At 45.6% G+C, this 22,607-nt stretch overlaps 1 protein-coding gene across 6 annotated transcripts; it reads right to left on the reverse strand.

Moving 5' to 3' along the window:
* Window positions 1-278: 278 nt before the first annotated feature.
* Window positions 279-22,343, reverse strand: LOC106590595 (choline-phosphate cytidylyltransferase B). 6 transcript variants are annotated; one of them, XM_014181713.2, is made up of 8 exons: window positions 22,204-22,343; window positions 8,433-8,532; window positions 6,641-6,757; window positions 6,366-6,517; window positions 5,941-6,019; window positions 4,926-5,068; window positions 2,726-2,914; window positions 279-2,407 (listed from the first exon to the last, which is right to left on the reverse strand). In XM_014181713.2, the coding sequence occupies exons 1-8, from the start codon at window positions 22,213-22,215 to the stop codon at window positions 2,192-2,194; spliced, it is 1,008 nt and encodes a 335-aa protein (XP_014037188.1). In that variant the 5' UTR covers window positions 22,216-22,343; the 3' UTR covers window positions 279-2,191. The 6 variants fall into 6 exon arrangements, with proteins under 6 accessions (XP_014037188.1, XP_014037185.1, XP_014037187.1 ...); XM_014181710.2 differs by lacking the exon at window positions 22,204-22,343 and adding an exon at window positions 19,724-19,951; XM_014181712.2 differs by lacking the exon at window positions 22,204-22,343 and adding an exon at window positions 19,724-19,945 and having other exon boundaries at window positions 8,493-8,532.
* Window positions 22,344-22,607: the final 264 nt, after the last annotated feature.

Here is a 22,607-nt window from a genome sequence, read left to right on the forward strand (position 1 = left end):
ATACCTACTGTAATACATACTGTAATACCTACTGCAATACCTACTGTAATACCCACTTTAATACCTACTGTAATACATACTGTAATACCTACTGCAGTACCTACTGTAAATTATTCAAACCTACAGTAAAAAGAAAAACAACTGCCACTGTTCTGTTCCGCTCTGTTCCGCTCTGCGTGTGTGTGTGTGTGTGTGTGTGTGTGTGTGTGTGCAAGTCTGTATCTGCTGAAAAAGAGAGAGATTGAGCGGAAACAATCACCAAGCTGCTTCTCTTTCAATGATTTTTCTTTTCTATTTATTTACATCTGAAGCCATTAGAAAATAAGACAATACAAAGAAACAGACATTCCAAAGTTTGTACATACAGTGCAGGGTTACATACGTTACATACAGGACACGAACATCTCCAAGGTGGATCAGGAGTTCTGTGGTAGCAAGTGGTTTCATGTGTTCTCATGTGGCTTTCTGCTGTGGAACAGTTGTGTCATAGCGAGAGACATTGAGTTGAAGAGTTCACAGTTCTGTGTGGTGTTGTGACTAGCTAGGCCAGAGACCATGATGATTCGACCACAGCAGAGGTGAACAAGCCAATCCACAAATGGCCGCTACTAGTTTTTGTTCCAGCCACCTGATTCTATGGCCACGCCTGCCTTTTGTGGATAACACTGGCCATCCCTGGACTATAACCTTTGTTCTCTGGTATCTAAGGAAGTTCCCTGAATAAGCTCAGTCACAATGGTACATTCTAAATGCTGCTGAATAGCTAGATCAGTTTCTGTAGCAGAGCGATTAGGTTTAAGTGCCTTGCTCAAGGGCACGTCTACAGATTTTTCACCTCGTTGGCTCGGGGATTCACCTAGTCAGCTCGAGGATTCACCTAGTCAGCTCGAGGATTCACCTAGTCAGCTCGAGGATTCACCTAGTCAGCTCGAGGATTCACCTAGTCAGCTCGAGGATTCACCTCGTCAGCTCGAGGATTCACCTAGTCAGCTCGAGGATTCACCTCGTCAGCTCGAGGATTCACCTAGTCAGCTCGAGGATTCACCTCGTCAGCTCGAGGATTCACCTAGTCAGCTCGAGGATTCACCTAGTCAGCTCGAGTATTCACCTAGTCAGCTCGAGGATTCGAACCAGCAACATTTCAGTTACAGGCCCAACACTCTTAACTGCAGGCCCAACACTCTTAACTCCATCATTTATGCAGTCCCTATGGCAAATAATCTGGTACAGAAGAATTTGTGATTCAGTGGGGTGCATTTCAATAGTCTTAAGTAGCCATCTCTCCTCGTCTCCCAGGAAGGATGCAGTTACACTACAACTCCTCTAGTGGACAGTGTTTCTCTCTGTTAAGTCTCCACTAGGGCACAGTCAGTCAGCAGGCACCATGTTACAGAATGATGCAGGTAGAAACAGAATGTATAGGGCAGACACAGTCTATTATCTTATTCTATAAGCATAGAGAACTGTGTCTGTCTGTCTATGAAGTCAGTCTCTATCTGGAGAGCTCTGTAACAGTGTAGGCCTGCTCACTGGATATCACACTGCAAAAAGTCACACTGCAGTCGAGCACTGTACAATATCTCCTATCATGTTCACCCTAGTTGTTCTCACAATGAGAGAAAACAAAGAAAGGATAGAGAAAAGAAAGGGAGGACATAAAAGGATGGAGTGATATGATCAACAGGCACTATTTTATTTACTGCCTCTGTCAGACCTGAGCAATCGAAAACAGATCAGTCGCATCATCTTCTCTACACTCCCATCTGCTTCATTGCCCAGGCAACAGAGACTGTGATGGCTTCTTTGTGCTATAGCACTAGACTACATTTCCCATGACCCACCTCTGTCTTGCATATCTACTTCCTGGAAGATACAGTTTCAGCATCCCGTCATTGCTGTCAGTGTGTGGAAGAAGATGACAGAGTGTGTGTGTGTGTGTGTGTGTGTGTGTGTGTGTGTGTGGGGGGGGGTCAAATCATGACATCAGTGATCTACAGGTTGGAGTTCTAGAAAGATGTCAGAGTTTCCGATTTGGAATTCCGAGTTAGTTGACTGTTCAAAAGGATTTTACCAGTTGGAGCTGGTTTTTTCCCCACGTTCTAAATTGTCTTGAATTGACTAAAGTTGGAAGTCAAAGATTTCTGACTTCCCAGTTATTTTGAACATGGCATGTGTTCCACAGTCCGGGGCACTACTTCTCGTTCTCATCTTCTTCACTCATGCTACTGAAGGAGGCTGAGGCCTCTTTGGGTGAGGAGGGGGAGGCTGGCCTGGGCTGAGACCAGCGAGAGGGAGGAGATAGGGAACGGGATGGAGACAGTTGCCTGGGTGGACTGTTGCTAGGTGACCCGCGTGGTGACATGGCGTAGGAGATCATCCGACCACTACGCTCACTAAACACCTGTTTCTGTTGGGGGGGGGGGTGTGTGGTAGAGGGATGGAGAGAGAGAGGGCAAGAGGAGAATGATGGAAAGAGAGGAAGAGAGAGTGGAGAGAGGATAGGGTGAGGGATAGCGAGGATATGGTGGAGGGATGGAGAAGAGAGAGAGAGAGAGAGAGAGAGAGAGAGAGACCGGTATGTGAGAGTACTTTCACTTCAAAGACTAGTCTAGTTGGAGGTACACAGTTTAGTTCATACATTAGATTTGTGAACAAAGAAGTGACATGTCAGATGAGTGATTGTAAAATTTGCATGAGTGGAGCATGAGAGACAGGCCTTACTTACCCATGTTCCATCTGGGCCGAACAGTTCCAGGAAGTTCCCAATGAACTCCCGTGATTTCTCTTCCCACTTCTGTATGAGGTCATGGCTCTTCTCCTCCACGCGGTAGACAAAGTGTTTACTCTTTTCCTCCACCGTCTTCACTTTCTCCTTCATACGGTCCACCTGGTTCTGAAGGCGGTACTTCTTCTCCTGAGGAAGGTTGGAGGAAGGTTGGATGGAGGTTGGAGGGAGAGAGGTTGGAGGGAGGGAGGTTGGAGGGAGGGAGGGAGGTTGGGGGTTGGAGGGAGAGAGCTTGGAGGGAGGGAGGGAGGTTGGGAAAGGTTGGAGTTTGGGAGAATGTTGGAGGGAGCTTGGAGAGAGGTTGGAGGGAGGTTGGTTGGGAGAATGTTGGAGGGAGCTTGGAGAGAGGTTGGAGGAAAGTTGAAGGAATGAGAGAGGGAGGCAGGAAGGTTGGGGGAATGTTGGAGAGGGGGAGGTTGGGAGAAGTTGGAGGAAGGTTGGAGGAATGTTGGAGGGAGGGAGGCAGGAAGGTTGGAGGAAAGTTGAAGGGAGGTTGGAGGGAGTTGGAGGGAGCTGAATTCCTTGGTGTTACCATCGTTGAAATGATGTAACATCTATTCATGTATGCAGTCGCTATGGCAACGGGGTGCATCTCAATAGTCCAAAGGGCTCACCACAGTGATTTCATGTGTTACAAAAATTCAGCTGCACAAAAGTACGTAGAACTTCGTAGAGAGCTATGCAAACTACGTTCCATCAGATCCATCGTGTAGACTGTGTGGAACCCTTAGTGGAAGGATGCAGTTACACTACAACTCCTCTAGTGGACAGTGTTTCTCTCTGTTAAGTCTCCACTAGGGCACAGTCAGTCAGCAGGCACCATGTTACAGAATGATGCAGGTAGAAACAGAATGTATAGGGCAGACACAGTCTATTATCTTATTCTATAAGCATAGAGAACTGTGTCTGTTTGTCTATGAAGTCAGTCTCTATCTGGAGAGCTCTGTAACAGTGTAGGCCTGCTCACTGGATATCACACTGCAAAAAGTCACACTGCAGTCGAGCACTGTACAATATCTCCTATCATGTTCACCCTAGTTGAGATTTAAAAAACGAATAGAAAGGATGGAGAAAAGGGAGGATGTAAAATGATGGAGTGATATGATCAACAAGTTGGAGGGAGATTGGGGGTGAAAGGAAGGTTGGAGGAAGGTTGGAGGGAGGTTGAGGGGAGATTGGAGGAAGGTTGGAGGGAGGTTGGAGGAAGATTGTAGGAATGTTGGAGGGAGGTTGTAGGAAGGTTGGAGGAAGGTTGGAGGAATGTTGGAGGGAGGTTGGAGGGAGGTTGAAGGAATGTTGCCTCCTTCATACGGTCCACCTGGTTCTGCAGGCGGTACTTCTTCTCCTGAGGAAGGTTAGAGGGAGGTTGAAGAGAGGGAGGTTGAAGAGAGATTGGAGGAAGGTTGAAGGGAGGGAGGTTGGAGGAAGTTGGAGAGAGATTGGAGGAAGGTGGAAGGAGGTTGGAGGAGGTTGGAGAGAGATTGGAGGAAGGTGGAAGGAGGTTGAAGGAAGGGAGGTTGAAGGAAGTTGGAGAGAGATTGGAGGAAGGTGGAAGGAGGTTGGAGGAAGTTGGAGAGAGATTGGAGGAAGGTGAAAGGAGGTTGAAGGAAGGGAGGTTGGAGGAAGTTGGAGAGAGGTTGGAGGAAGGTGGAAGGAGGTTGGAGGAAGGTTGAAGGGAGGGAGGTTGGAGGAAGGTTGAAGGAAGTTGGAGAGAGGTTGGAGGAAGTTGGAGAGAGGTTGGAGGAAGTTGGAGAGAGGTTGGAGGAAGGTGGAAGGAGGTTGGAGGAAGGTTGAAGGGAGGGAGGTTGGAGAGAGATTGGAGGAAGGTGAAAGGAGGTTGAAGGGAAGGTGGAAGGAAGTTGAAGGGAGGGAGGTTGGAGGAAGGTTGAAGGGAGGGAGGTTGGAGAGAGATTGGAGGAAGGTGAAAGGAGGTTGAAGGGAAGGTGGAAGGAGGTTGAAGGGAGGGAGGTTGGAGGAAGGTTGAAGGGAGGGAGGTTGGAGGAAGGTTGGCTGTACTGTATGTCTGTGTGTTTTTTGAAAGTCATCAGTTATGTTCCAAGTGTACAGTGTACACGGACACACATGCGCACAAAGGGACAGTTCTGTTAAGGGTAGACAGCACACAGACACACACACTTACGTTGATGAAGCTGACGTTGAGCTCTTTAGCGGTGTAGCCTCGCTGTAGGTTGCGTCTAGCGTAGAGGTCGTAGTCTCGTACGATACGAGTGATCAGGTCAGAGGTCGAGATACCCTCTGTCCGCTGGGTCGGCACGAACATGCCTGGAACACACACACATATATATATATATATATATACATATTATAAATAAACACACACACAGATGAACATGCGCACACACACACACACACACACACACATATTCTATATATATTATAAATAAACACACACACATATTCTATATATATTATAAATCAACACCCACACATATTCTATATATATTATAAATAAACACCCACACATATTCTATATATATTATAAATAAACACACACACATATTCTATATATATTATAAATAAACACACACACATATTCTATATATATATTATAAATCAACACCCACACATATTCTATATATATTATAAATAAACACACACACAGATGAACATGCGCGCACACACACAGGAACACACACACATATCGTCGAGAATCATCCTTCCCTAATTGGAAAGCCTGGTGAAGTCAATGGCAGAAAGTCGCTAAAAAGTGGTGGAAACCCCATTGTAAATTAGTGACGCCTCGCAACACGTCAAACCAATCAAATGCCTTGCTTGCTTGGGAGGAGAGTGTTGAAGCCATACAATCGTTTGTTCAAGCAGAGGAGATGTAATGCCTTCAAAGAATACAGCACAATTCTGGCAAAACAGAATTATGTTTTTCATATATTTTCTGCAAAATTGCAAACTAGCAAAACGGTAGTTTTGCAGTCGGTAAACGGTAACAAACATGACACGCTGCAGCCTTCCTACGGACACGCGGGGGAGGGTTCTTAAAATGTAACATCTAATCAAATTTTAGCTGCTGGAAGTCGGCGGAACATTCTAGCCATTTCGGCTAATACAAGAATCTCCAGACGTATGGATACCTGAGACGGATTCTGAATAGAGCTTTACACACACACACATACACACACCTGCCTCCTTGATGTGTTTGTAGACATCCTCAGTTCCTGCTGAGGAGTATGGGATATCGTCATGAGCCACAAAATCGATCTAAGAAACAATCAGAACACAGGAAGACAAGAATCACAGAACGGGAAGACAAGAATCACAGAACGGGAAGACAAGAATCACAGAACGGGAAGACAAGAATCACAGAACGGGAAGACAAGAATCACAGAACGGGAAGACAAGAATCACAGAACGGGAAGACAAGAATCACAGAACGGGAAGACAAGAATCACAGAACGGGAAGACAAGAATCACAGAACAGGAAGAAAGCACATACAGATAAAGTGACACCCAGAAAAGAGCCATGCATGCTAGCACATTACCCTACATACACAAACAGTCAAGAGAACGCTGAATAAACAGGTGTGACGGAAACAGTCAGACACACCTGGTGTTTCTCCAGGAAGTCCTGTGTGAGCGTCCATGGTGCGTCACGGACCACCTCGTCGACATAGCGACAGTGTCTCAGTGCCTCGTACCTCTCATCCTCCGTCATCACCGTGAAACCCTTGTACTTGTGGGTCAGCTCATCACTGCACACTGACACACACACAGACAGTCACAAAGGTACACAGTAACAGATAGTATGAGTAACATATATGTTTAGCTAAGAGTCATTACATCCACATGTTTATAAATGTATGTCTGTACATATCTACATACCTCCCACTATGAGGTATGCATTGGGGAAGAGGTTCTTGGCCTGCATCAGGGCTCTGGCATGGCCGGAGTGGAAGAGATCAAATATTCCATCTGCATATACACGCACTGGACGGTCCACTGAAGAGGACACACAGAGAGTTTACATCTAGAGGACACACAGAGAGTTTACATCTAGAGGACACACAGAGAGTTTACATCTAGAGGACACAGAGTTTACATCTAGAGGACACACACAGAGAGTTTACAGCTAGAGGACACACAGAGAGTTTACATCTAGAGGACACACAGAGAGTTTACATCTAGAGGACACACAGAGAGTTTACATCTAGAGGACACACAGAGAGTTTACATCTAGAGGGCACACAGAGAGTTTACAGCTAGAGGACACACAGAGAGTTTACATCTAGAGGACACACAGAGAGTTTACATCTAGAGGACACACAGAGAGTTTACATCTAGAGGACACACAGAGAGTTTACATCTAGAGGACACAGAGTTTACATCTAGAGGACACACAGAGAGTTTACAGCTAGAGGACACACAGAGAGTTTACATCTAGAGGACACACAGAGAGTTTACAGCTAGAGGACACACAGAGAGTTTACAGCTAGAGGACACACAGAGAGTTTACATCTAGAGGACACACAGAGAGTTTACATCTAGAGGACACACACAGAGTTTACATCTAGAGGACACACAGAGAGTTTACATCTAGAGGACACACAGAGAGTTTACATCTAGAGGACACACAGAGTTTACATCTAGAGGACACACACAGAGTTTACATCTAGAAGACACACAGAGAGTTTACAGCTAGAGGACACACAGAGAGTTTACAGCTAGAGGACACACAGAGAGTTTACATCTAGAGGACACACAGAGAGTTTACAGCTAGAGGACACACAGAGAGTTTACATCTAGAGGACACACAGAGAGTTTACATCTAGAGGACACACAGAGACTTTACATCTAGAGGACACACAGAGAGTTTACAGCTAGAGGACACACAGAGACTTTACATCTAGAGGACACACAGAGTTTACAGCTAGAGGACACACAGAGAGTTTACATCTAGAGGACACAGAGAGTTTACAGCTAGAGGACACACAGAGAGTTTACAGCTAGAGGACACACAGAGAGTTTACAGCTAGAGGACACACAGAGAGTTTACATCTAGAGGACACACAGAGAGTTTACATCTAGAGGACACACAGAGAGTTTACAGCTAGAGGACACACAGAGAGTTTACATCTAGAGGACACACAGAGTTTACATCTAGAGGACATACAGAGTTTACATCTAGAGGACACACAGAGAGTTTACATCTAGAGGACACACAGAGTTTACATCTAGAGGACACACAGAGTTTACATCTAGAGGACATACAGAGAGTTTACATCTAGAGGACACACAGAGTTTACATCTAGAGGACACACACAGAGTTTACATCTAGAGGACATACAGAGAGTTTACATCTAGAGGACACACAGAGAGTTTACATCTAGAGGACACAGAGAGTTTACAGCTAGAGGACACACAGAGAGTTTACAGCTAGAGGACACACAGTAGGTTTACATCTAGAGGACACAGAGTTTACATCTAACACATATATATCACTATCAGAGAGGAGGGGAGGAGGAGAAAGTGAGTGAATGTGAGGAGGATGTGGAAAAGAAGGGATGGTTATGAGTGAAAATACTGAGGAGGGGAAGAAGAGAGGATGAAGAATGAGGATAAGAGGATGAACAGTGATGAACTGGTGATGGAGCTTGGAACAGAAGAGGAGGTATACTTGGGGTGCCTCTGCGGGCCTGAGCGATGGAGAGTTTCTCATGAGGGGCGCGGCACTCACAGCTGGTGTCCTTGGCAAAGATAGCAGGCTCTGTCAGCACCTGAGAGAGAGAGAGAGACTTTTGTACCTTAACTATTTGCACATCATTATAACACTGTATATAGACATATGACATTTGAAATGTCTTCATTCTTTTGAAACTTTTGTGAGTGTAATGTTTACGGTAAATTTGTTATTGTTTATTTCACTTTTGTTTATCTATTCCACTTGCTTTGACAATGTATATATGTTTCCCATGCCAATAAAGCCAATTGAATTGAATTGATTTAACAGAGGGAGAGATTTAACTGTTAGTCACTTTATTGGTTCAGCGTTATAGCGTTAACATCAGCATATTAAAACAGCACATGCATCAAATTCACATCTACAAAACCATTTTACTCTTCGCAACAAACCACAAATGGTATGGATTTACAGAGGAACAACATGATAGATGAAAAGTGGCAAAGAGGAGAAGAAAAGAAGGGAGAGGAAAGATTAACCTCAAAAGCAAAAGAGGCAGAAACAATCCAATAGAATTTGAAAGGGGGACGGAGAGAGGAGCGGGAGGACGGAGAGAGGAGCGGGAGACGGAGAGAGGAGCGGGAGGACGGAGAGAGGAGCGGGAGGACGGAGAGAGGAGCGGGAGACGGAGAGAGGAGCGGGAGACGGAGAGAGGAGCGGGAGGACGGAGAGAGGAGCGGGAGGACGGAGAGAGGAGCGGGAGGACGGAGAGAGGAGCGGGAGACGGAGAGAGGAGCGGGAGGACGGAGAGAGGAGCGGGAGGCGGAGAGAGGAGCGGGAGACGAAGAGAGGAGCGGGAGACGGAGAGAGGAGCGGGAGACGGAGAGAGGAGCGGGAGGACGGAGAGAGGAGCGGGAGGCGGAGAGAGGAGCGGGAGACGGAGAGAGGAGCGGGAGGACGGAGAGAGGAGCGGGAGGCGGAGAGAGGAGCGGGAGACGGAGAGAGGAGCGGGAGACGGAGAGAGGAGCGGGAGATGGAGAGAGGAGCGGGAGACAGAGACGGAGAGAGGAGCGGGAGACGGAGAGAGGCGCGTGAGACAGAGACGGAGAGAGGAGCGGGAGACGGAGAGAGGAGCGGGAGACGGAGAGAGGAGTGGGAGACAGAGACGGAGAGAGGAGCGGGAGGACGGAGAGAGGAGGGGAGCGGAGGAGGAGCGGAGAGAGAGGAGCGGGAAGAGATGGAGAGAGAGGAGCGGGAGGACGGAGAGAGGAGCGGGAGGCGGAGAGAGGAGCGGGAGACGGAGAGAGGAGCGGGAGACGGAGAGAGGAGCGGGAGACAGAGACGGAGAGGAGCGGGAGACGGAGAGAGGCGCGTGAGACAGAGACGGAGAGAGGAGGCGGGAGACGGAGAGAGGAGCGGGAGATGGAGACGGAGAGAGGAGCGGGAGGGACGGAGAGAGGAGCGGGAGGACGGAGAGAGGAGCGGGAGATGGAGAGAGGAGCGGGAGATGGAGAGAGGCGGGAGACGGAGAGAGAGGAGCGGGAGACGGAGAGAGGAGCGGGAGACGGAGAGAGGAGCGGGAGACGGAGAGAGGAGCGGAGAGGAGAGAGGAGCGGGAGGACGGAGAGAGGAGCGGGAGATGGAGAGAGGAGCGGGAGGACGGAGAGAGGAGCGGGAGGACGGAGAGAGGAGCGGGAGGACGGAGAGAGGAGCGGGAGATGGAGAGAGGAGCGGGAGGACGGAGAGAGGAGCGGGAGACGGAGAGAGGAGCGGGAGACGGAGAGAGGAGCGGGAGACGGAGAGAGGAGCGGGAGATGGAGAGAGGAGCGGGAGATGGAGAGAGAGGAGCGGGAGGCGGAGAGAGGAGCGGGAGGATGGAGAGAGGAGCGGGAGACGGAGAGAGGAGCGGGAGATGGAGAGAGAGGAGCGGGAGGATGGAGAGAGGAGCGCGAGGATGGAGAGAGGAGCGGGAGACGGAGAGAGGAGCGGGAGATGGAGAGAGGAGCGGGAGGACGGAGAGAGGAGCGGGAGATGGAGAGAGAGGAGCGGGAGACGGAGAGAGGAGCGGGAGGATGGAGAGAGGAGCGGGAGGATGGAGAGAGGAGCGGGAGACGGAGAGAGGAGCGGGAGGACGGAGAGAGGAGCGGGAGACGGAGAGAGGAGCGGGAGGACGGAGAGAGGAGCGGAGAGACGGAGCGGGAGACGGAGAGAGGAGCGGGAGACGGAGAGAGGAGCGGGAGGACGGAGAGAGGAGCGGGAGGACGGCGAGAGGAGACGAAGATGGAGAGAGGAGCGGGAGACGGAGAGAGGAGCGGGAGACGGCGAGAGGAGCGGGAGATGGAGAGGGAAAGCGAGAGATGGAGGAGATAAAAAAAGTTGAATGACACTCATGTCCCCTTTTTGATTGCCATCCCCTCTCTCTGGCTTAGTAATATCCATTAGATTATTGATCAGGACTAATATATATTCTCTATCACAACTATCGATTACATGGTGATGGGACAAGCAGCACTCAGTGGTATTGATTTACTTCTGGCTAAAATGGAACTCCATCGCTCTCTATCTCTCTCTCTCAATTAAATTCCATTCAAAGGGCTTAATTGGCATGAGAAACATATGTTAACATTGTTGACATGTCTCTGGCTCTCATTCTCTACAGCAGGAAAGGAAGAGAAAATATAGCATGCATGACTTTCCCAGTGACCTCCCCAATGACATCATAGATCCACTCCCATAACACAAGACATATGAAGGTAATTCCACCTCTGTATTCCATCCGGATAAGGGATGAGGTAGAACAAAGAGGAGGTAGAGCGAGCTCCCTTGTGAGCTCCCATCCCCATGGCAACAGATGGGGAGAACGGAACAGTGAGGAGGACGCACTGAGGTAACTTTTCTCCCACAATCCACTGCAAGGTGAAATCGGGGAGGAGCCCAGAGAAGACAAAGGGCAGGCGGATGCCTCGGTCGATCGGCCAATCAAAGTGACCGCAGCGAGCATGCTTACTACAGCCTTACACTGGCACAAGCAGAGAACGTCTAGAGTAAGAAGGATTAACTAAGAAAACAACACTGTGATGGAGTAAAGAAAGAGAGAGACAGAGGGAGAGGGGGAGAGGATGAAGAGCAGGAGAGAGGCACAAAGAATAAAAGGGAGAGATGCAAACAGACGAGAGAGAGAGAGCGAGAGAGCGAGAGACTGAATGGGGCTGGCATCGCCCCTGTTTTCTTGAGCTTTTGTGTCCATGTCAGGAGATCTATGCTAGGCTGCTTATACACACGTACCCCTGCCAATACTGGGAAACACACCGAACCCCCCACCCTCCCCCAACACATAGAAACACACAGTTCACTCAGCATTCAGAACATCCCCAAAGGCACACACAGACAGTGGATCTGTTTCATAACAACAAGGAGACAAGCTAGCCCCCCTCTCCTCCACACACACAGACCCTACCGTGACCAGCTGGGGGCAGGTGTGCTCGAGCTCCTCCATGTTTCCCCTAAAGGCTCATGGGATACAGCGGCCGCACCCCGTCTGTGACTCAGCATCAGTGAGATGATGTCTCTCTCTCTCTCTTCGTCTCTCTCTCTATTTCTCTCTACCTCCCTCTCTCTCTATTTCTCTCTACCTCTCTCTCTCTATTTCTCTCTACCTCCCTCTCTCTCTATTTCTCTCTACCTCTCTCTCTATTTCTCTCTACCTCCCTCTCTCTCTATTTCGCTCTACCTCCCCCTCTCTCTATTTCGCTCTACCTCCCCCGCTCTCTTCCTCTTTCAGCCTCTTTCCCATCTCTTCACTTCCCCCTGTATCCCCGCCCACTCTGCCCTACTCTCTCTCCTCTCTCCCTCCCTATACTCTACCTCTTCCCTCCCTCTCTCCTCCCTTTGGCAGAGTGATCCCTCTCTCACAGACCAGCAGCCAAGCGTCTCCAAACTCTTGCCATGGCGATGACAAAGGGGAGAGAGAGAGCTCCAATCAGTGCACAGCTCCCACCGTCTCATTTGCATGGGTGATACGGATTGGCTGAGCTGGCTTGGACCATCAGTGAAGGATGGCAGTGAGCATTAGCGTCTAGGAGGCTAAATGTCAATAGTCTACAGTAGCTCCTCTCCTCTCCTCTCCTCTCCCCTCCCCTCCCCTCCTCTCCTCTGAAAACACACTATAGGTGAAAGTAATCATGGCACATACATGCACACTAAGGAGGTTGCTTTCATATACCCAGTTCTTTCACATCAGTGCAAATGAAGGAAACCCTCTTTAGAGTAGACTATTGAGACACCACTATGTGTTCAAAGGTTGGAATGGTTCCTCCCTGTGCTGTGTCCCAACAGTCTTCATCAGCTCCAGTTTCTTGTCACCTTTCCTCTTTGACCACATCAGGATAGGTGAAAGCAGGAGGTTGTTATAGTAGTAGACACCTATCCAGTGCTTTTGGGGATCAGGTGTTATGAGAGAAAACAGGGGGGGGGACCGTTTAAGAATATACGGGAACAGTATACTGTTTCCTACTGAATTGCAATGATATACAGTACAGAGAAGGAACCTAGAGAGAGCTTTAACCTTATTCTATTCCTAAGAACCAGAAGGAACATGGAAGTGAATCTTTCTAACTTTACTTATCTCTCCCCTCTCTCAATCTTTCTAACTTTACTTATCTCTCCCCTCTCAAACTTTCTAACTTTACTTATCTCTCCCCTCTCTCAATCTTTCTAACTTTACTTATCTCTCCATCTCTCTCAATCTTTCTTACTTTACTTCTCTCCCCTCTCTCAATCTTTCTAACTTTACTTATCTCTCCCCTCTCAATCTTTCTAACTTTACTTCTCTCTCCATCTCTCTCAATCTTTCTAACTTTACTTATCTCTCCCCTCTCTCAATCTTTCTAACTTTACTTATCTCTCCCCTCTCAAACTTTCTAACTTTACTTATCTCTCCATCTCTCTCAATCTTTCTAACTTTACTTATCTCTCCCCTCTCAAACTTTCTAACTTTACTTATCTCTCCCCTCTCTCAATCTTTCTAACTTTACTTATCTCTCCCCTCTCAAACTTTCTAACTTTACTTATCTCTCCCCTCTCTCAATCTTTCTAACTTTACTTATCTCTCCATCTCTCTCAATCTTTCTTACTTTACTTCTCTCCCCTCTCTCAATCTTTCTAACTTTACTTATCTCTCCCCTCTCAATCTTTCTAACTTTACTTCTCTCTCCATCTCTCTCAATCTTTCTAACTTTACTTATCTCTCCCCTCTCTCAATCTTTCTAACTTTACTTATCTCTCCCCTCTCAAACTTTCTAACTTTACTTATCTCTCCATCTCTCTCAATCTTTCTAACTTTACTTATCTCTCCCCTCTCAAACTTTCTAACTTTACTTATCTCTCCCCTCTCTCAATCTTTCTAACTTTACTTATCTCTCCATCTCTCTCAATCTTTCTTACTTTACTTCTCTCCCCTCTCTCAATCTTTCTAACTTTACTTATCTCTCCCCTCTCAATCTTTCTAACTTTACTTCTCTCTCCATCTCTCTCAATCTTTCTAACTTTACTTATCTCTCCCCTCTCAATCTTTCTAACTTTACTTATCTCTCCCCTCTCTCAATCTTTCTAACTTTACTTCTCTCTCCATCTCTCTCAATCTTTCTAACTTTACTTATCTCTCCCCTCTCAATCTTTCTAACTTTACTTATCTCTCCCCTCTCAAACTTTCTAACTTTACTTATCTCTCCATCTTTCTCAATCTTTCTAATTTTACTTCTCTCCCCTCTCTCAATCTTTCTAACTTTACTTATCTCTCCCCTCTCAATCTTTCTAACTTTACTTCTCTCTCCATCTCTCTCAATCTTTCTAACTTTACTTATCTCTCCCCTCTCAATCTTTCTAACTTTACTTATCTCTCCCCTCTCAATCTTTCTAACTTTACTTATCTCTCCCCTCTCAAACTTTCTAACTTTACTTATCTCTCCATCTCTCTCAATCTTTCTAACTTTACTTCTCTCTCCATCTCTCTCAATCTTTCTAACTTTACTTCTCTCCATCTCTCTCAATCTTTCTAACTTTACTTATCTCTCCATCTCTCTCAATCTTTCTAACTTTACTTCTCTCTCCATCTATGCAATCTGGTTTCAGAGCTGGTCATGGGTGCACCTCAGCCACGCTCAAGGTCCTAAACGACATCATAACCGCCATCGATAAGAGACAGTACTGTGCAGCCGTCTTCATCAACCTGGCCAAGGCTTTCGACTCTGTCAATCACCACATTCTTATTGGCAGACTCGACAGCCTTGGTTTCTCAAATGATTGCCTCGCCTGGTTCACCAACTACTTCTCTGATAGAGTTCGGTGTGTCAAATCGGAGGGCCTGTTGTCCGGACCTCTGGCAGTCTCTATGGGGGTGCCACAGGGTTCAATTCTCGGGCCGACTCTCTTCTCTGTATACATCAATGATGTTGCTCTTGCTGCTGGTGATTCTCTGATCCAACTCTACGCAGACGACACCATTCTGTATACTTCTGGCCCTTCTTTTGACACTGTGTTAACTAACCTCCAGATGAGCTTCAATGCCATACAACTCTCCTTCCGTGGCCTCCAACTGCTCTTAAATGCAGGTAAAACTAAATGCATGCTCTTCAACCGATCGCTGCCTGCACCTGCCCGCCCGTCCAGCATCACTACTCTGGACGGCTCTGACTGAGAATACGTGGACAACTACAAATACCTGGGTGTCTGGTTAGACTGTTAACTCTCCTTCCAGACTCACATTAAGCATCTCCAATCCAAAATTACATCTAGAATCGGCTTCCTATATCGCAACAAAGCATCCTTCACTCATGCTGCCAAACATACCCATGTAAAACTGACCATCCTACCGATCCTCGACTTCGGTGATGTCATCTATAAAATAGCCTCCAACACTCTACTCAATAAACTGGATGCAGTCTATCACAGTGTCATCCGTTTTGTCACCAAAGCCCCATACACTACCCACCATTGCGACCTGTACGCTCTCATTGGTTGGCCCTCGCTTCATACTCGTCGCCAAACCCCCTGCCTACAGGTTATCTACAAGTCTCTGCTAGGTAAAGCCCCGCCTTATCTCAGCTCACTGGTCACCATAGCAGCACCCACTCGTAGCACGCGCTCCAGCAGGTATATCTCACTGGTCACCCCCAAAGCCAATTCCTCCTTTGGTCGTCTTTCCTTCCAGTTCTCTGCTGCCAATGACTGGAACGAACTGCAAACATCTCTGAAGCTGGAGACTCATATCTCCCTCACTAGCTTTAAGCAACAGCTGTCAGAGCAGCTCACAGATCACTGCACCTGTACATAGCCCATCTGTAAGCAGCCCATCTATCTACCTACCTCATCCCCATACTGTATTTATTTATTTATTTTGCTCCTTTGCACCCCAGTATCTCTACTTGCACATTCATCTTCTGCACATCTACCATTCCATTGTTTATTTGCTATATTGTAATTACTTCGCCACCATGGCCTATTTATTGCCTTAACTTACCTCATTTGCACTCACTGTATATAGACTTTTTGTTTTCTTTTGTTATACTGTATTATTGACTATGTTTGTTTATTCCATGTGTAACTCTGTTGTTGTGTGTGTCGAACTGCTTTGCTTTATCTTGGCCAGGTCGCAGTTGCAAATGAGAACTTGTTCTCAACTAGCCTACCTGGTTAAATAAAGGTGAAATAAAATAAAATAAATAAAAATCTCTCTCCATATGTCTATCTTTACTTCTGTCTCCATCTCTCTAAATATTAGAGGTCGGCCAATTAATTAGGGCCGATTTCAAGTTTTCATAACAATCGGACATCGATTTGGCCGATTATTATTTACGGCTCTCTCACCTCTCATCTAGGACCTTCATCTTACATGGGGCTTGTGAGAGAGCTGACAATTTCTGTAGATTTAATTATTTATTTTACCTTTATTTAACCAGGCAAGTCAGTTAAGAACAAATTCGTCTTTTCAGTGACAGCCTAGGAACGGTGGGTTAACTGCCTTGTTCAGGGGCAGAACGACAGATGTTTACCTTGTCAGCTCGGGGATTCAATCTTGCAACCTTTCGGTTAACTAGTCCAACGCTCTAACCACCTGCTTTACATTGCACTCCACGAGGAGCCTGCCTGTTACGCGAATGCAGTAAGAAGCCAAGGTAAGTTGCTAGCTAGCATTAAACTTATCTTATAAAAAACAATCAATCAATCATAATCACTAGTTAACTACACATGGTTGATGATATTACTAGTTTATCTAGAGTGTCCTGCGTTGTATATAATCGATGCGGTGCGCATTCGCGAAAAAGGACTGTCGTTGCTCCGACGTGTACCTAACCATAAACATCAATGCCTTTCTTAAAATCAATACACAAGTATATATTTTTAAATCTGCATATTTAGTTAATATTGCCTGCTAACATTAATTTCTTTTAACTAGGAAATTCTCTTGCAACAGAGTCAGGGTATATGCAGCAGTTTGGGCCGCCTGGCTCGTTGCGAACTGTGTGAAGACTATTTCTTCCTAACAAAGACAGCCAACTTCGCCAAACGGGGGATGATTTAACAAAAGCGCATTTGCGAAAAAAGCACAATCGTTGCACGACTGTACCTAACCATAAACATCAATGCCTTTCTTAAAATCAATACACAGAAGTATATATTTTTAAACCTGCATATTTATCTAAAATAAATCCAGGTTAGCAGGCAATATTAACCAGGTGAAATTGTGTCACTTCTCTTGCGTTCATTGCACGCAGAGTCAGGGTATATGCAACAGTTTGGGCCGCCTGGCTCGTTGCAAACTAATTTGCCAGAATTTTACGTAAGTATGACATAACATTGAAGGTTGTTCAATGTAACAGGAATATTTAGACTTATGGATGCCACCCGTTAGATAAAATACGGAACAGTTCCGTATTTCACTGAAAGAATAAACGTTTGGTTATCGAGATGATAGTTTCCGGATTCGACCATATTAATGACCTAAGGCTTGTATTTCTGTGTGTTATTACAGTGAGGGAAAAAAGTATTTGATCCCCTGCTGATTTTGTACGTTTGCCCACTGACAAAGAAATGATCCGTCTATAATTTTAATTGTAGGTTTATTTGAATAGTGAGAGACAGAATAACAACAAAAGAATCCAGAAAAACACATGTCAAAAATGTTATAAAATGATTTGCATTTTAATGAGGGAAATAAGTATTTGACCCCTCTGCAAAACATGACTTAGGTCAGACGTTTCTTGTAGTTGGCCACCAGGTTTGCACACATCTCAGGAGGGATTTTGTCCCACTCCTCTTTGCAGATCTTCTCCAAGTCATTAAGGTTTCAAGGCTGACGTTTGGCAACTTGAACCTTCAGCTCCCCCACAGATTCTCTATGGGATTAAGGTCTGGAGACTGGCTAGGCCACTCCAGGACCTTAATGTGCTTCTTCTTGAGCCACTCCTTTGTTGCCTTGGCCGTGTGTTCTGGGTCATTGTCATGCTGGAATACCCACCACAACCCATTTTCAATGCCCTGGCTGAGGGAAGGAGGTTCTCACCCAAGATTTGACGGTACATGGCCCCGTCCACCGTCTCTTTGATGCGGTAAAGTTGTCCTGTCCCCTTAGCAGAAAAACACCCCCAAAGCATAATTTTCCCACCTCCATGTTTGACGGTGGGGATGGTGTTCTTGGGGTCATACGCAGAATTCCTCCTCCTCCAAACACGGCGAGTTGAGTTGATGCCAAAGTGCTCCATTTTGGTCTCATCTGACCACAACACTTTCACCCAGTTGTCCTCTGAATCATTCAGATGTTCATTAGCATTCATGCCAAAGAGTTCAATCTTGGTTTCATAAGACAAGAGAATCTTGTTTTTTTGTGGTCTGACAGTCCTTTAGGTGCTTTTGGCAAACTCCAAGCGAGATGTCATGTGCCTATTACTGAGGAGTGGCGTCCGTCTTGCCACTCTACCATAAAGGCCTGATTGGTGGACTGCTGCAGAGATGGTTGTCCTTCTGGAAGGTTCTCCCATCTCCACAGAGAAACTCTGGAGCTCTGTCAGGTTCTTGGTCAAATCTCTGACCAAGGCCCTTCTTCCACGATTGCTCAGTTTGGCCCGGCAGTCAGCTCTAGGAAGAGTCTTGGTGGTTCCAAACTTCCTCTATTTAACAATGATGGAGGCCACTGTGTTCTTGGGGACCTTCAATGCTGCAGAAATGTTTTGGTACCCTTCCCCACATCTGTGCCTCTACGCAATCCTGTCTCGGTGCTCTACGGACAATTCTTGGCTTGGTTTTTGCTCTGACATGCACTGTCAACTGTGGGACCTTATATAGACAGGTGTGTGCTTTTCAAAACCATTTCCAATCAATTGAATTTACCACAGGTGGACTCCAATCAAGTTGTTAGAAACATCTCAAGGATGATCAATGGAAACAGGATGCACCTGAGCTCAATTTCTAGTTTCATAGCAAATGGTCTGAATACTTATGTAAATAAGGAATTTCTGTTATTTATTTTTAATACATTTGCAAAAATGTCTAAAAACCTGTTTTCGCTTTGTCACCTTGTGACGCATTCCAGAGGTTAGGTTGGACAACTTTTTATTTTCTAAATCTATTGTGTGTAGATTGCTGAGGATTTTTTCAATTTAATCCATTTTAGAATAAGGCTGTAACGTAACAAAATGTGGATAAAGGGAAGTGGTCTGAATACTTTCTGAATGCACTGTATATTTACATTTCTCTCCATCTCTCCACCTCTCTCTCCTCTCTTTCCATCTTTCTATATTTACTTCTCACCCCATCTTTACGTCTCTCTCCATCTTTACGTCTATCTCCATCTTTACTTCTCTCTCCATCTTTCCATCTTTCCTTCTCTCCTCTTTCTATCTTTACTTCTCTCTCCCCTGGACCATTCTCTCACTTCATTTTTTGGATCACTTTTAACCACTTTATATAAGTATCTCTGACTCTACATCTGTCCTTCTTTAAATACCTCTACAAGAACATAAAGGACACTGTTGCATAGTCTGAGAGAGACTACAGCCACTACCTTTCTACAGCCAGAGACTACAGCCACAATAGTAATCTGGGAAAAAGTAGGCCTACTTCATAGGTCTACTTCATTTTTTACATGACTGACATCTAAAGGCTTGAACCAGCAACCACAATTAAAGGATAGCCCAACTCCACTATGTCCTGTACCATAAAGGTCCAGACATCTTGGCTGAGGCCATAGTACAGGTAGAGGTTACAAGTATACTATTGTTGGTTGGCTGACTTACCGTGCCTGCTCCTCTCCTGCGTCCGGGCGCACAGGGTGCACCAGAAGCACCTGCGTAATCATGCGTTCCATTGCTTGTCCGCCCCACCATGATTAGGGACGCGTATCTGTCCGTCAAAAACGTTGACTGTATAAAAACGGTCCTGGCTTTTCCGTTCCCTCGTTCCAACCGTCACCAACAGGCACCGAGGCACAGGCACTCAGACACTCAGCGCGCGAGTGTAGCCGAGTGAGGCGTGCACGTTCGTTTTTAAAAACCGCCGGCCTGGGTCGGACATGCATGCATGAGCAAACACACATGCGTGACCGGCCACACCGGGGGACAGCGGGCACATGGTTCACCAACTACAGGCATGTCCAATTAGTGGATCTTGTTCTGTGGCTAAGTGGGCTAAATGAACGAGTAGCTAGCTATGTGTCCAGGTTACTAAAGTTGTGGCCACATTTGGTATCTTGAAACAAAATCAGCATGCCCTGAATATCTTTAAAACAAATACTCTCACGCCCTAAATATCTATATACGTCACACATCGGCTCTCTGACCATAGTGTAACGACCCTGGGTTTATAAGCGCGGAAATCGACTCTGCCGCTCGAGCATGCTTTTGCGGCACAGTCGATAGCGCGCCGGACTTCGGGCTTGAAGGTCGAGGGTTCGAGACCTGCTCCCTGCTGTTTCATTACAATACGTTGTCTCTCAGTCTAGCCTACATGAACCTAGTTCAAGAATTCATTGCGTAACACTGAAGGCACAACACTGTGTGCCCAAAGTTGATGTTTTATAGCAGATAGAGTGTGCTATAGGCAGTGGTGGAAAAAGTACCCAATTGTCATACTTGAGTTAAAGTAAAGATACCTTCATGGAGGATTACTCAAGTAAATGTGAAAGTCACCCAGTAAAATACTTCTTGAGTAAAAGTCTAAAAGTATTTGGTTTTAAATATACTGAAGTATCAAAAGTAAATGTAATTGCTCAAATATACTTATGCAATAAGGCCCGAGGGGGTGTGGTATATGGCCAATATACCATGGCCAAGGGCTGCTCTAACGCAAAACGCAATGCCTGGATACAGACCTTAGCCATGAATGGCCATATACCACAAACCCACGAGGTGCCTTATTGTTATTATGAACTGATTACTAACACAATAAGAGCAGTAAAAATACATGTTTTGTCATAATGTGGTATATGGTCTGATATATCACACAGCTTTTAGCCAATCAAATGTTAAATCATATATTATTTAAAATTCCTTATATTAAGCAAACCAGACAGCACCATTTTATTTTTATTTTAGTTTTTGGATGGCCAGGGGCACACTCCAACATAATTTACAAACGAAGCACGTGTTTAGTGAGTCTGCTAGATCAGAGGCAATAGGGATGACCAGGGATGTTCTCTTGATAACTGTGTGAATTGGATACTTTTACTGTCATGCTAAGGACTCAAAATGTAACGAGTACTTTTAGGTGTCAGGCAAAATGTATAGAGTAAAAAGTACATTATTTTCATTAGGAATGTAGTGAAGTAAAAGTAAAAGTTGTCAAAAATATAAATAGTAAAGTAAAGGACTTAAGTAGTCCTTTTAAGTATTTTTACTTAAATACTTTACACCACTGGCTATAGGGTATTATTTTCTAAAGCTCAGATGCCCAGAAAATGTAATCCTGAACCTGGACTCTGTTCTACAGAATATGCCTAGGCCTATCACACGTTGACAACGTTGTCTGTGTTAATTCCTTCAATAATCCAAAAACAAGAACAAAGATGAATAGTAGAGACCTGCACTTGCATGGCCTACAATGGATCTTTTGTAGGACTTATGTTTGAACGCATTGTAGAACCACTGTGCCAATATGAGTCTGCGTGTCCCACAAACCCGAGCGCGCTTTCATCCTCCAAATCTGGGACAGGGGATTCTTTTGTGCCCGCACAGAGTCCCGCCAGGGTCACCATGGAAACAAGCTTCATTGCGATAAAAAGGCGACACTTTCTGCAGCCAAAGCATCTGTAGAGAGGCCTCGCCTCTCTTCAGAGAAATGTTCCCTGACTTGTCAAAAGAGAGGTGGGAGATACGGGTCATGGACGGAGGTTGGACTGTGTGTGTGAGAGAGAGTGAGTGAGTGAGATATATAAATATATATATATATATATAGAGAGAGAGCGAGACAAAGAGATAGAGAGACAACACTGTCTATATACATAATATTACATTTGTAATGTCTTTATTCTTTTGAAACTTCTGTATGTTAAATGTTTACTGTTAATTTTTATTGTTTATTTCACTTTTGTATATTATCTACCTCACTTGCTTTGGCAATGTTAACATATGTTTCCCATGCCAATAAAGCGTCTTGAATTGAATTGAGAGAGAGAGCGAGACAAAGAGAGAGAGAGAGATGGTGTGCGTATTGGCATCATGTGCTCGAGAGCACGAGTGTTCTTGATGATGAAACAAGCAATAAACAAACTTTAACTCACCATCACCAACATTCCTTACAGTCCAGATCCCTGACTAATAAAGTGATGAATACATTGTAAATTGCATTCAAGGTTAACTAGGTTGTAACCTACAGTGTAGGCCTACCGTACTAGCCTACATCGACGATGAAACAACATTGCCATCAAGCGGACATTGGACCACACACATTGTTCTACCAAGTGCCAAGCCAAAGATTATATATTGAAAAGAGACCGCTCAAACAATGGAAATACATGTCCTCTAAGATGGAAGCCAGACGGGAGAGGCGAGACAAGATGTGATCACTCTAGCCAATGAGAGGGCAGACATGCGTGTGAACAAATAGGCAGAACTCCGATTTAAAGTCGTATTGTTTTTAATTGCCAAAATGCCAGGTGAGTCCACTTATATCAGTGCATTCTTA

The sequence above is a fragment of the Salmo salar genome, chromosome ssa29 (assembly GCF_905237065.1).
Source record: "Salmo salar chromosome ssa29, Ssal_v3.1, whole genome shotgun sequence".
NCBI classification, from domain to species: Eukaryota; Metazoa; Chordata; class Actinopteri; order Salmoniformes; family Salmonidae; genus Salmo; species Salmo salar.

Coding starts and splice junctions, on each gene's coding strand:
- LOC106590595 (XM_014181710.2), bottom strand. CDS start 19,813: ATGGTGGGGCGGACAAGCAATGGAACGCATGATTACGCAGGTGCTTCT. Junction 6,758..8,432: donor GGCCCGCAGAGGCACCCCAA/GTATACCTCCTC, acceptor TGTCCTCTTCAG/TGGACCGTCCAGTGCGTGTA. Junction 6,020..6,365: donor ACTTCCTGGAGAAACACCAG/GTGTGTCTGACT, acceptor ATTGTTTCTTAG/ATCGATTTTGTGGCTCATGA.